Source organism: Engraulis encrasicolus, chromosome 17 (assembly GCF_034702125.1).
Source record: "Engraulis encrasicolus isolate BLACKSEA-1 chromosome 17, IST_EnEncr_1.0, whole genome shotgun sequence".
NCBI classification, from domain to species: Eukaryota; Metazoa; Chordata; class Actinopteri; order Clupeiformes; family Engraulidae; genus Engraulis; species Engraulis encrasicolus.
This window is the reverse complement of record NC_085873.1, coordinates 14,228,100-14,243,099: the sequence shown is the minus strand read 5'-3', so window position 1 is coordinate 14,243,099 and position 15,000 is coordinate 14,228,100. Positions and strand designations below refer to the sequence as shown.

The window sequence follows — 15,000 nt, the reverse complement described above, 5'->3', positions numbered from 1 at the left end:
TCTGTGCCTGTGTGTGTTTGTCTGAATGTCTGTGTTTATGTGTCTGTGTAAGTGGTAAGCTCTTGAAAGGCTCCCTGTAGAAAGACACCATATAGAAAAGCGTGTCCGGGTCGTTTATTTTGCTGATTGGTCAAGCCGTGCGGGTTTATTCCTAGGCCGGTGTGTGTGCGCATGCATAAGGTGTGTGTGTGTGTGTGTGTGTGTGTGTGTGTGTGTGTGTGTGTGTGTGTGTGTGTGTGTGTGTGTGTGTGTGTGTGTGTGTGTGTGTGTGTGTGTGTGTGTGTGTGTGTGTGTGTGTGTGTGTGTGTGTGTGTGTGTGTGTGTGTGTGTGTTTATAGGTGGCTATGGCCGACCCATTTCAACTCAATGCCACTCCTTGTTTTTTCATCCCACTCAACGCCCCCCCCCCCACACACACACAGACACACTCACACTCACTCACTCACACACACACACTCACGCTCTCTCTCTCTCTCTCTCTCTCTCTCTCTCTCTCTCTCTCTCTCTCTCTCTCTCTCTCTCTCTCTCTCTCTCTCTCACTGACACACACACACACACACACACACACACACACACACACACACACACACACACACACACACACACACACACACACACACACACACACACACACACACACACACACACACACAAAAATCACATTCTGCCATGTTTTTGAAAGCAGGTCTATTTTATTTTCCCCAAATGGCTTTTTTTCAGCGTTATGAAAACAAACAACGGAACGGCAAACACTGTTTCATTTGAAAAGCTAAAATAACACCAAATCAGATGAGAAAAGTGATGTAGGGTATTTATGTTCTCTCCAACACTAGTCCATCTATCAGTAAAGGAAACACCTGCCTAAGGCCGGGGCCTCATAAAAACGTGTGTTTGTGTTTTACTTTTACGTTTTTTTTTTGTTGGAGTCCGCTAGGAGAGATGTTAAACATGCACACGTGCTGATTGTGCAGCTGATAATTCAACAGGAGTGTTGTGGCGGGAGCAGGGAAGGAGACAGGCAGGCAGCCGTGGGGCAAAGGGGACAGTTGCCCCAGGCCCCAGGCAGTTGTCCCAGGCCCCAGGCCCCAGGCCCCCAGTGGGGGTGGGCAGAATTGGGTTCCCATTATACTCTATGTATTATTGGGTGGGCCCTCTCAGATTACTTTATCCCTGGCCTTGCCACCGGCCCTGTGCCCTGTGTGGGACTATTCGTAGACAAGAGGAAGGCAGGTCTGCATGAGTGTGCATATTGATTTTTTCCTTCTGGGCACAGTGATTACATAAAATATTAAAGAATAACATACAATAGAAAAGTACCTTTGGAAGAGATATATGCCTTCCTGATTACTTTTTATTACCATGAAACGGAAACCATGAGACTATCAAAACAGTCTCACAGGTGTGGCCTAATGGTTAGGGAGATGGTCTTAACATCAGAGGGTCGTAGGTTCAAATCTCCCACCCTTTCCTCTCCCTACACATCCATCCTTGGCAGAAGTGCCCTTGAGCAAGGCACCTAACTCCACATGGCTCCAGAGCTACCGAACTTTTAGGAGATTATAACTTAAATGTTTTAACCAAAACGATCAGGATCATTTGGAATCTTCACAAACTTCATGACATTCTTGTACTGTATTTGTTGTTTTTCTATGACTGAGAGACCTAGAGAAGACCATACTTGTGCACTTGGCAATAGTATTTTTTCGAGAACAGAAGAGCTCTACCATATATATACGCCTTGCTCCCTGCAAATGTTATATACTGCTGAGTTAAGTTGTGATAGGCCACCGCTCATCTGTTTAGAAGGTGCAGGATTCAGTAGAAATTTCTGTATAAAAAGAAGGCAATCCGCACACTTCAGGTCTATTTTTGTGCAAAGAAGCTTTACTTGACTTGCAAGCTTTCGGTCCTTAGACCTTCATCAGACAGAGTGCATACAAACAGTGCTTGTGGTTAATATACATCATTACTGGCACCTGTGGTGCAGCACTCTGAGTCAGTGAAGCATTCTGGGAAATGTAGTGAAAGACAAACATGAAACATAAACAGAGAAAACAAGAACAAGTCCATGCTTTGCAGACATCAGGCATTAGCCATCATAAATCAGAGCACAAACAGTTCAGAATTAAATCCATATTTCTTAATTATATAAACACACTCATGTCAAAATCCTCGTTTAGACCTGATGGTTGCAATGCATTTAGAGTATATATCCAAAAAAGTTCTCTTTGGCATAATTTCCTGTCGATGTCACCTCCTCTGTGTAGGGTTACTTGCTCTATACCTTGAAATCTAAGGGAAGAGAGAGGGTGTGACAGATCATTAAAATGACAGGCAACAGGATAGTTTTCATCTTTTCTCCTGATGGAGCTCTTATGTTCACTTATTCTTTGTTTCAGAGGACGGGTGGTTTTACCAATGTAAATTTTGTCACATGGGCATGTTAACATGTAAACAACATTTTTTGTGTTGCATGTGATTATTCCCCTAATTCCAAACCTTTTACCTGTTCTAGGATGCTTAAAAGTATTTGTTTTCACTGAACTATGACACTGAGCACAATTTCCACAGGGATAATTCCCTTCCTTGATTGGAGTTAACAGTGTTTGTTTTGGAGGGGGCAAGATGTTAGCTCTGATCAACTTATTGCGAAGGTTTGGTCCTCTTTTGTGAACAAAGAGAGGAGGGTCCTGGAAAAGTTCAGACAGGGCCGGATCTGTGGTTAGAATATGCCAGTGTTTCTCAACAGTTTTTTTGATAATGTGGGCCTGGGGAGTGTAGGTGGTAATGCAGGACACTGAAAAACGTTTATCTTTTTTTACACTTTTTTTCAGGAGGTCAGCTCTGGACTTGGAAAAAGCATTCTGATATGCAGTATCCAAACATTGAGCTGTATAGCCCCGTTCAAGGAACCGCTGCTTCATTTCTACTGCCTTCTCAATGAAGTCATTGTCAGTGTGGCAGAGTCTTCTTAACCTATAAAATTGGCTTTTAGGTAGTCCATTTTTTAAAGCTCTTGGGTGTGCGCTGGTGGCCAAGAGAAAAGTGTTGCGATCAGTTTCTTTCTTATATAAGGTAGTAGTTAGACTCCCCTTATCTAGTATAATCCACATATCCAAGAAAGCTACACGTGATTGGTCATATTCTAGAGTAAATTTTAAGTCAGAGTTACAACCATTTAGATATGTACCAAATGCTAACAGTTCTTCACTTGTTCCTTGAAACAAACAGAAAACATCATCAAGGTAACGATACCATTTAAGAATTTTTTGACTAAAAGGGTTCATATCAGAGTTAAAGACAAATTTGTGTTCAAAATACCCCACATATAAGTTAGCGTAATCAGGAGCAAAAGTGGAGCCCATAGAGGTTCCTTTCAGCTGTAAGTAGAATTCCCCTATAAATGAGAAGTAGTTTAGCTTCAGAACCATGGAGGCCAGCTCAATGATAGTGACTAGGTGGGACATCCGTACGATCCTGGAGATAGAAGCCTAAGGTATCTAGTCCCCGGTTATGTGATATATTTGTATAGAGGCTCTCAACATCTAAGGTAACTAACAGTATGTCAGCAGGTAAGTCTGTGATCTCTGAGATCTTATTAATAACATCAGTAGAATCCTTGACATATGATGGAAGTTGGCAGACATATGGCTTGATGAAGTGATCCACAAAATTAGATAATGGCTCTAAAAGTGAGTCATTGCTAGCCACGATTGTCACGGACAGAAGAGGACCCAAGAGCGCAAGTTCAAATTCAGAGTTCTTTATTAAAGGTTTCAGGGGGGAAGAGGAGTGAGATGATCGTGGGGTCTTGGGATGTTCCGGTTCCAGGGGTGCTAGGAGTGCCAGGGGTGTCAGGGGTTCCAGGGGTGCTTGGGGGCTCTGGGGTATTTCAGGGTCCTGTGGGTTACCTGGGGCTCCGGGGGTCACCAAGTGTCCGGGGGTTTCCAGTCCAAAGTGCCTAGTGTGTGTGTCCCCCAGTGGTCGAGCGGCGTGTCGGGCTGAGGGTGGTGAAGCGTCTGGGCTTGCTCATCTGGTGGTCGGAGAACTGGGGGAACACACACACAACAGCAATATGAACAGCAGGCAGAAGTACAGACCAGGGCTAGGCAATAATCGTGGTGAGAGACAGAAGGCAGAATCGAGTTACCGGAGGGGCTGAAGATCAGAGAGTAGTCGAGGTCCAGAAGGCAGGTCGGGATAGTCGGGGCAGTAGAACAGGGAGGCAGTCAAGAGGATCGGAATCAGACAGGAGTCAGAGCGTAGACAGGCAGGTTACAGGTCCAGGTTTGAAGACGATCTGACAGGGCTTGGCTGAAAAACAGGGCTTGATATACTGGGAGAGGTTAGTGGGGAAATGCAGTGCAGCTGGCAGAGTAATTAGAACAGAGTGAGGCAAGGTGAGGATGGTGAGTGGGAAATGCAGTGCAGCTGGCCAGGTAACAAGAGCAGAGCAGGGCGGAGCCAGGTGGAGCTCGTTAGGCAGAGTAGGGAGAGAGTGAGCAGAGTGGCAGAGAATTGAATGCAATTAAGGTTGCTACCAGGGAGAGAGAGTGCTCATGACAACGATAGGCCTTCCCTTGGGATTGACCAAACTTTTGTGGATTTTAGGTAACATATAAAATACAGGAGTCACAGGGTGTTTACAGTTCAGAAAGGAATGTTCATTTTTAGATATCCAGTGCATTCTCAAGGCATTATCTGTAATATCTATGATTCTTCTCTGAAATTCTTTAGTTGGATTGCCACTTAGTCTTCTGTAGAATTCACCATCATCAAGTTGGCGATAGGCCTCTTTTTTATAATCAGCCATATTTTGCACCACAATAGCTCCGCCCTTGTCCGCGGCCTTGATAATTATGTTAGTGTCCTTAGAGAGTTCTGTAATAGCTGACTTTTCATCTGGGCTGATGTTTGAGTAATGGGCATTGTGTTTATAGTTCTCCAAGATTTCGCCCTCAACCATTCTGCAAAATGTTTGAATAGAGGGGTTTGGACAAAGAGGATTGAATTTACTTTTGTTTTTGAACACTGGTGCACTTGATTCTTGTGTTGTAGAGTCCCTGAACATATATCTTAACTTAATCTTTCTGAAGAAGCGGTACAGTTCTGTTTTGACTTCAAATGTGTCAGCTTCATATGTTGGGACGAAACTTAATCCTTTAGATAATACAGAGAGTTGTTGGGTAGTCAGTACCTTGTCAGAGAGGTTTATCACTGGGCTTTCTTCTTCTGACGGGTATTGGGCCTGTCCCAGCTGGAAGGTGCGTTTCTTCCCACGCCTCGTCTTCCTCTGTTTCTTCCCCTTTGGCCTTGGCCGTTTTTTCATTGCCAATATCCTCCTGGATGGGGGTAGCCAGTGGAAGATTCAGAGTCACTTCGGAGGTCACTGTCGGCTGTGGTGGAGTCAGATTGGGGGGCACTCTCAGTGGGTTGTTGAGCTGGTTTTTCATGTAGAAATGTGTAGACATTCCCATGTTGATAATCCATTATATCTCTCTTGTATTTTCTAATTTTTGTAGTCATCAATCCATCTTCATAGTCTTTCAGGGTTTGTTTAATTGAATCATCAATTTGTAGAAAATTATCTCCCAATTTCTCTTGCATTAGTGTCTCATGATCTTTTATGTCTTTTGATATGATGTCTTTTTTGTTGGTTACCTCCTCAATAACCAGTAGCATCAAATCCATGGAGCATTTGTTTAATGCTTTATTTGTTCGCACCATTTCTTAACAAAGTCCTTGGACCCTTTTCCAATGGTTGGCTTTTTTGTATGCGCAAACCTACTGGGATCCGCTTGTTGCGCCAGTACTCACTCAAGGTGTATCCATGTAAATGAAGCCTTGTTTCCTTCTTCTTCATACGAATTAATTTGTTTTTCATCTCCTCTGCTGCCAATGGATGGTTTTCCAGGGAGATTGTTGTTGGAAAAAGGATCCGGTCTGCATCGGCTTGTGAGAAGGCAAACATTTCAGCCCTTTCAGATGTCAGGGCATTCATCTCTTGAAAAGACATCTTGGTTACTTGTTGCACAGACCCAGAGAGCTGGTGAAAATAAATGATAACTTAAGTTGTGATAGGCCACCGCTCATCTGTTTAGAAGGTGCAGGATTCAGTAGAAATTTCAGTATAAAAAGAAGGCAATCCGCTGTCAAAACAGTCTCACAGGTGTGGCCTAATGGTTAGGGAGATGGTCTTAACATCAGAGGGTCGTAGGTTCAAATCTCCCACCCTTTCCTCTCCCTACACATCCATCCTTGGCAGAAGTGCCCTTGAGCAAGGCACCTAACTCCACATGGCTCCAGAGCTACCGAACTTTTAGGAGATTATAACTTAAATGTTTTAACCAAAACGATCAGGATCATTTGGAATCTTCACAAACTTCATGACATTCTTGTACTGTATTTGTTGTTTTTCTATGACTGAGAGACCTAGAGAAGACCATACTTGTGCACTTGGCAATAGTATTTTTTCGAGAACAGAAGAGCTCTACCATATATATACGCCTTGCTCCCTGCAAATGTTATATACTGCTGAGAAAACTTGGCACTACTTTATGACTTCCCCAGTCCAGGGTCAAGCATGCAGCTATTGGGTTTGCCCAATAAGTCACCAGGGTCTAGTTGGCCTGTGAAAAATTCCTTTATAGGTCGCCATCCTCGCCAGTGCACCTCCAGGTATACAGGAGTGTTTCTGCACCCTATAGTGCTGCTTCGCACACAGCATCAATGGTGGGGAGCGACCGATACAAATCTGCTTGAGTTCTATTTCCAAATCACCGCCAGTCGCCATGCTGTTGATATGGAAGGCAGTGTTTCCCATACTTGTGCAGCATCACGGAATGAAAATCGACCACCCCAAATTGATTAACAGCCACACATACAGGTATCAATACAATCCCTCAGCTTGCAGGCGCATGACAGTGGGACAAGCATCACTTGAATGTAGGGGCTGGAGCACACAGCTGAGTTTTTAAACATTTATTTTGTGCGAACACACGACTTAAGTTGCTACACAGTCTTTGGACTTGTGCTGATATGTTTCTTGAAATTGGACCTCGAGTCTGGAATAAAGTTGATGATGATGATGATGATGTCTGCTTAACAACACAATCTATTAAAACCTCCTGATTCCATGGAAGGGGGGCCTTTCTTGCTGTCTGGTCCTGGGGCCCATGGAATCATGACCCGTCCCTGACTGCTGATGTAGAGGAATGAGATAAGTGACTAACGGCTTTGTATGAGTCACTGCTGCACTTACACAGTGCTGAAGACCATTTTCTCACTGTGATGGCATTTGAGCCAGTGCAGTACTGTGCTGTATATTTAGCTGCATAATACCGTATATGACATTCACCAGATATACTGCAGTATAATGGCCATGAGGGGCACAGCTGCAGTGAGCACAGAGCTGGTGCTTTCAGACGCCGACCTACAAACAGACACACAGAACAGAACAAAGACAGAAAGATGGTGGAAGAACATACAGAGATAAATCAGACTCACACACGCATAGACACACACACGCAAGCACGCACACACATTCACACACACACACACACACACACACACACACACACACACACACACACACACACACACACACACACACAAACACACACACACAAACACACACACACTGCTACGGGGGTGATGGGTGCGCTGGTGCCAAGTGTAGGGGAGTTTGGAAGTCAACTGCTGTCCTGGGCGGAATGGCCCGGAACAAAGCTGGTGTTGTCGTGAGTGGACTGGACACCCAGGGTATAAAGGAGCCTTAAGACGGAGAGGAAAGGAGACGAGACGAGACGGGGCTTACCCCAAATCAGGGGAGGGGGTTGCCTCTCCCCCCGGCACAGATGGGGTCTCTCACGTCACGCCATGAACGCACTCTCGTCTTCCTGTGACCTCCCTGTGTGTGTGTGTGTGTGTGTGTGTGTGTGTGTGTGTGTGTGTGTGTGTGTGTGTGTGTGTGTGTGTGTGTGTGTGTGTGTGTGTGTGTGTATGATCTCTCGCACAGCTCACCATGTCTAAGAGTGGGATCTATGTACCTTTTGTGTGTATGCGTGCGTGCGTGTGTGTCTTGAGGGGAGGGTGATTTGTGTGTGCTCCATATATTCCAATGCTTAAACACTTCAGTATTTTTAAGGGTGGGATGGATACACCCTTTTTGGGTGTAACATATGTCTGGGTCATTGGTCTCCTTTTTTGGGGAATTCTACAAGGCTAACGCACACACACACACACACACACACACACACACACACACACACACACACACACACACACACACACACACACACACACACACACACACACACACACACACACACACACACACACACACACACACACACACACACACACACACACACACACACACACACACAGTGAGTGAGAGTAGTTGCTAGTCTGTGTCTCTCACCTGGCTTGCCCTGCTGAAACAAAGTAATTATTATTTCCGGTATATTGACGTCTGCATCGACCCTGACCGTGGTGGGTGGAAGTGGAGTTTGTCTCTGTGTGTGTGTGTGTGTGTGTGTGTGTGTGTGTGTGTGTGTGTGTGTGTGCGTGCGTGCGTGCGTGCGTGCATGCGTGCGTCCTTGTGTGTGCAGTTGGTTGTTTACGTGTGGGATGATGGTGTCCTCGATAACCCCCAGGACACAAATAAATAAACCACCAGCCCTCGCTGTCTGCCTGCTCATTTGGACTTGTCTGTGTGGCAGTGTCGGTCGCGGTAGCCTTTCTCTCTGTCCCCTCTGTGTGCATGGCTGGATTGGCCGTATGGAATACAGGGCAGGCATTTGCCTAGTGGACTGTTATTATTTTTGATCCTTCCCTCAGTGTAGTGGTATCAGTCCTCATGCCACTACAGATGACCTCTCCGAGTCAGATTTAAATATTCATTTCGACTGTTGTGGACAACATAGCTTGTAATAGAATGATGTCACAGCCCACAGGCTTCATTGTCTCTCTCAATGCCTGGCGGACCGGTCTTGGCTGAAAATGCCCGGCCTGATCCCCCCCCCCCCCAGTTTAGCCCTGTGTGTGTGTGTGTGTGTGTGTGTGTGTGTGTGTGTGTGTGTGTGTGTGTGTGTGTGTGTGTGTGTGTGTGTGTGTGTGTGTGTGTGTGTGTGTGTGTGTGTGTGTGTGTGTGTGTGCGCGTGCGTGCGCGTGTGTGTGTGTGTGTGTGCGTGTGTGTGTGTGTGTGTGCTGGCATGTATGTGTCTATCTATATGTCTGTAAAATATGCCATCTGTGTTTCTTTTTGCTTATTTGTGTACCTGTTTTTATCTTATTAAGCCCCTTAACGGTGAGACTCTATTACAACCTTATTGTCACCAAAATGGTAGTGACCAAGTCTTAATCAGTTGCCTTGCTTGCTTTGTTGCAGACCCCTTGCATTGTCATAGCAATGTTGTTTTCATGTAGTGGCGTGTTTCGAGCAAAAAGTGAATAGACCCGTCGACATGGTCCTTCTTCAGTAAGAGGCTACCAAGAGCAATCAGAGATGACCCCCTGGCCAATGCACTTGCCGCCCCCTGCAGACAATCCACAAACACTACAGACAGAAGAACGCAGAGAGACAGACCAACAGGCATACAGACAGGGTCATTGCAATACATGCAATTGCATTACAATTAGGGCAGTCATGGGTAAGCGGTTAGGGTGTCTTGTAACCCAATGGTTACCGGTTCGACTCCCGACCTGATGTGCTGTGGAGAGCTGTGATACAATGACAATGGGAGTTTCCCAGGTGGACTTTCACTTCACTTCACTTCACACTTTTCACATACCTGGCCCATTACCCTCCATGGCCCCAGATAAAAACACTTACAAAGACTTCAATTTATTTGATCTTTTTATGACCCCACAGTGTTGGTGATCTGTCTCTCTTGTCGTTTATTTAGCTCTGTCTATCTGCATGTCTGTCTTTTGTCAGTCTGGCATGTTTCTGCCATCAGTTCTGTGTTGTCAGTTCTAAGTTGGGCCTGGTTAACCACTAGACAGGTCATGACACCACAGGCCCATTGGAGGGCATGACCTACCATAAATGTTTATTGTTACTAAAATGACGTCCTGAGTTTGTCATTTGAGAACAAAATTAGCTTTTTACAAGAGAGTACATTGTTTTGAATAAGACGTTCATTTTGCAGTGGAAGGAGACAGGTCTAACTTACAACTGTTGACAGAAAGACACCAGACTGACAAAAGACAGACAGACAATTCGTACAGTAGGACCGAGTAGAAGACCAACACTAGACCGACAAAAGACAGGCAGGCAGACAGACAGACTTGCTGATTTGGTTGGCATGGAGGTGATCAAAGACAAAAAATAGAGAGAGAGAGAAAGAGAGAGAGGGAGAGAGAGAGATAGAGAGAGATAGAGAGAGAGAGAGAGGAGAGACAGGAGAGAGAGAGAAAGAGAGAGAGGGAGAGAGAGAGATAGAGAGAGATAGAGGGGCAGGACAGAAAAGAAAGGTAAACAAACTGAGGCCCAAAAGCATGTACTAGGAAGAGAGAGGCAATGAGAAAAACAGAGAAAGGAAAAAAAAAAAAAAAACGGGCAGAGAGAGATGGAGGGAAGTAGAACTACAAAGAGAGCGACTGAGTGAGCGAGATAGAGCTCAGTATGGTGGAGTGGCATTGCATAATCTTATCACACACACACACACACACACACACACACACACACACACACACACACACACACACACACACACACACACACACACACTGTTGGTTATGTTATCAGAGGCATTCCTAGGCCCTACTGGGGTAGTTAGATCATCTTCTGTTTGGCCCCTCAGACCAGATGGAACACACCACCGACCTGTCTTTACGCTCTGTCGGGCACACACACACGCACGCACACATGCATGCACGCACACACACACACACACACACACACACACACACACACACACACACACACACACTGCCGGGCAGCTGATAGCTGGTAACAGGTCCCAACAGTATAATACGTTCAACAAAAACATTTGTCCCTAAACAAAGCACGCCGTGTAGTGCTCCATGTTCAGCGTTGCCAGACTGGGCTGCTTAGGATGGCCGTTTGTGAGTAAAAAAAAAGGACATTGGGCAGGTTTTTCTGTTGACTTATTGCCATAGAGATCAATATCATTTCAGATTGGGTGGGATTTAGTGCCTCCAGGTGGCTTTTGAGCATTATTTTGGCTGGAAATTTCAGACACATCTGGCAACCCTGCCCATGTTATATGCCTTTGTGAATGCACATAGTGCACTGTGTACCATCCTCAGAGAGCGGCTATCACTATTCACTCTACAACTACACACATTCAAACTCATAAAATCTCTTCTTTCTTATTATTCTCCATTAGGTGCTCCACCAACTGCTAACGCTCATCAGATGAGATATATCTCCACTGTGCACACTCAACACGTTGCACTAAACCATCTTGAACATCTTCTTCTCTTCTCTCCTCTCTCATCTCATCTCCGCCATGTGCTGTATCCTCTGTTAATGAAAAAAGAAAAACCGAAACACCGATGCTCCCATTTACTTCATTTTAATCTTGTGACGTTTCGGGCCACCCTGTCCCTTCCTCAGACAGGGGGAAGGGCCAGGGTGGCCCGAAACGTCACAAGATTAAAATGAAGTAAATGGGAGCATCGGTGTTGCGGTTTTTCTTTTTTCATTATTTTATGAACTTAACGTCTTTTGAACCTGCACCCGAAAGCATCTGGATGTGCGTGAGATTGGACTTTGACTGTGCCCTTTGTTACCCAGCACGTCTGAGAGTATAACTCCTATACTGAGACACGTAAACTCATAAAACATGTCCTCTCTCCATTATTCTCCATTAGGTGCTGTACCCTCTGTTACCCAGCGTGCTGGACAGCCACCCCTTTTCGGAGAGCGGGCAGGTGGTGGTCCCCGAGGAGATCAGCAATGTGCTGGAGGTCCTGCAGAGGGCGCTGCAGCTCCTGAGGGACTTCCAGGTGCACTGGGACATCGGGTCCCAGCTCATCGCGTACCTCTTCTTCTTCATCAACGCCTTCCTCTTCAACCTGCTCATGGAGAGGGGTAGGTCTCTTCAGATACATCTATAAAGTATTATAGAAGTATACACACGTATGTCTCAGGGCTTGACACTGGCACCTGCCAACCGACCAAATGTTGGTAAAACTTGGCTGTGGCCAGTAACAATTTCTCACTAGCCACTTTGACAGGTAACTTATTCTTTGGTGTCACAAATCACGTTAGTTGCATCAATTGTTTGTCTTAAATGAAATAATATTCTGAGGTCTAATTATAGTTTCCCAAAATGAAACCCCATTGAAAGTCAATGGAATGTTCTGCCTGGCAATTAGAATTAGATTTGTAACAAAAATAGAAAAACTTAATATGGAAATCTATGGAGTATAATGAAGAGGGAAGTGTGGGTCACCAGATCAAAGAACAAAAAACTGCTGACAGCTAAGCATCAATGATGTCTGGGCTTTCATAACCCTCATGCAATGCCACTGCCATTGACTTCAATGTTACAGTAAACACAGTCAGGTCAGCAGTCTAACCCATGACAGCGGTTTTGAGTAATGAACAAGGCTGAGACTTTTTAAAGCCTCAGGAAGCTTTACCAGTGTTTAAAGTTAATTGGTTAATTCAGATGATTAGGTTAATAGCTTTTTTAGACAACCTTTTCATGATATGCTAATTTTGTGAAATATGAATATTGGGTTTTCATGAGCTGTATGCCAAAATCATCAATATTAAGACAAAACAAGACCTGAAATATTTCAGTTGGTGTGCAATGAATGTAAAACATATGAAAGTTTATTTTTTATCATTACATTATGGGAAAAAAATGAACTTTAACACAATATGCTAATTATTTGAGAAGGACCTGTAGACATGTTTTGGCCCTGCCATGGCTCTGGCGGTGGGGCGCTGGACTGTTGCGCCGGCGACCTGGGTTTGGTTCCGGCCATTTGCCGGTCCTCTCCCATCTCCCTCTCCCACTTGCTTCCTGTCACCATCTCACACTATCTTGTCAAATAAAGGCATAAAAGCCCCTAAAAATTTGGAGGTAGACAGTTCTTTCTTATTTCTTGGACTTTTACATGTTCCTCTCATCAGGGTCTGGAGGGTCGTTTTACCAGTGGTCCCGCGGGGTTCAGATCCGTGCCAACCTGGACCTGCTGATGGACTGGGCCCATGGCGTGGAGCTGGGAGACCTGGCCCAGGCCTGCCTCAACAAGCTCTCCACCGCCGTCAACCTGCTCGCCACACCCAAGGAACACCTGCTGCAGGTCAGAGGAAACATCCCTTATTTTCAATGTTTCTCTGGTTGTTTTAGGCAAATGTTTAACCCCTTTGCACAGAGCCTCTGTGAAAAACATGGTCATGACCAAGTCATAGTCTATGTAAGGCGCTTAGTAATGTCATAGCCATGTTGTTATGATTTAGCCTTCTCAGCAAAGAGTGACCGGGCCTGCCACCGGACCTATCTGCACAAAGAGGCTACAGAGTAGGGAGGGTAGTTGGTTCGATTTCCCGCACAGCTAGATGAGTGGAGGGGTTGCAGAACCAGGGCTCTCCCCTATCCTCCTCCATGCCTGAGGCCACACCTGCAAGTCAGAGAGCCATCCTTTTCAACTGTTTCTCTTCTCTGCACACCACTCTGTTTTTACTTTCCTCTCTATTCACCTCTTTTATTTTCTCTCCTCTGTTTGCCACCACTCTTTTTCCATTGTACTGTACCTCTCTCCTCTTCTCCTCTTTCTTCCTGTGTTGTTTTTTCCATCTTTTCCTCTTTTTATTTCTCCTCGCTGTGCAATATTAATCTCCCCTTTTACTGTAAATGCAGCTCTTTTTCCCACGCTATTCCTCTCTCGTTTCTTTCCAATGTTCTCCTCTGCATTTCCCTCTCCTCTTTTTCCATGTTTTTTTATCCTCCATTCACTTCTCTCCCCTATTTTATTCCCATGTTCCTCTCCTCAACTCTTTTCGTTTTCCAACGTTCCTCCCTTCCATTCAGCTCTCCTTTTTTTCCTCAATATTACCCTCTATTCTCTCTCTCGCTTCCAACATTCACCACAGCTGTTCACTTCTTCCCTCCAATTCTCTCTCTCTCTCTCTCTCTCTCTCTCTCTCTCTCTCTCTCTCTCTCTCTCTCTCTCTCTCTCTCTCTCTCTCTCTCTCTCTCTCCCATATTCACCTCTCTTCTTCTAACCTCCCTCTCCTCTGTTCATCTCATGTGGCTCCTCTCCCCTCTTTCCTGCCGTTTCCCCCTCAATTTCTATGTCTTTCTCTTTTTGAAAATATCTCAATCTTAACTCACCTCTCTTCCCCTCTCTGGCTTTTCTCCCTAGTCCCTACCCCTTTTTTCCCTCTCGTTGTCTGCCTCATTTTCACTTTTTCAGCCATCACCCTCTCGTTTGTCTCCCTCTACATTGTCCAAACTAGGGCCTATAATCTCTGAATTCCTGTTGAGGTGAGAGCCTCCACCGAATATTTCCTATTCTGCGCAATACTTTATTTTCAGCCTATGAAAATATAATCTATGACATACAGAGAGGGAGGTTAAATGTGAAATTCTCAGACTGGGGAGAAGTTTTGACACACAGCATTGAAAAAGAAAAAGGAAATTGTGTGTATGTGTGTGTGTGTGTGTGTGTGTGAGAGAGAGAGAGAGAGAGAGAGAGAGAGAGAGAGAGAGAGAGAGAGAGAGAGAGAGAGAGAGGAGAGAGAGAGAGAGAGAGAGAGAGTGAGAGAGAGAGAGAGAGAGAGAGAGAGAGAGAGAGAGAGAGAGGGGGGTCACAGATGGTCCACAGTCAACCTAATTTAACCTGAATGCTCTTCAGTTCAAAGTCATTTTCATCAGCCAACAGACTCTGTTGTTCTTTTAGTATAAACATGCAGGAATCCCATGCAGGCCCCTGGACCAGCATAGAGTAGAGTCAGAGAGAGTAGAGAGAGAGAGGTTCCATTGGCCCATTGTTTCCGGGTTCTACTATTGC

General features: G+C 45.2%; 1 protein-coding gene across 2 annotated transcripts in view; it reads left to right on the top strand.

Annotated features, from left to right (window-relative positions):
- radil2b (Ras association and DIL domains 2b) overlaps positions 1–15,000 on the top strand; it is an 80,232-nt gene that overhangs the window by 44,087 nt on the left and 21,145 nt on the right. For both annotated transcript variants that reach the window (XM_063221800.1, XM_063221799.1), the window contains exons 11-12: positions 11,845–12,064; positions 13,118–13,290. In XM_063221800.1, the coding sequence (XP_063077870.1) occupies positions 11,845–12,064; positions 13,118–13,290 (393 nt within the window). The remainder of the gene's footprint in view (positions 1–11,844; positions 12,065–13,117; positions 13,291–15,000) is intronic.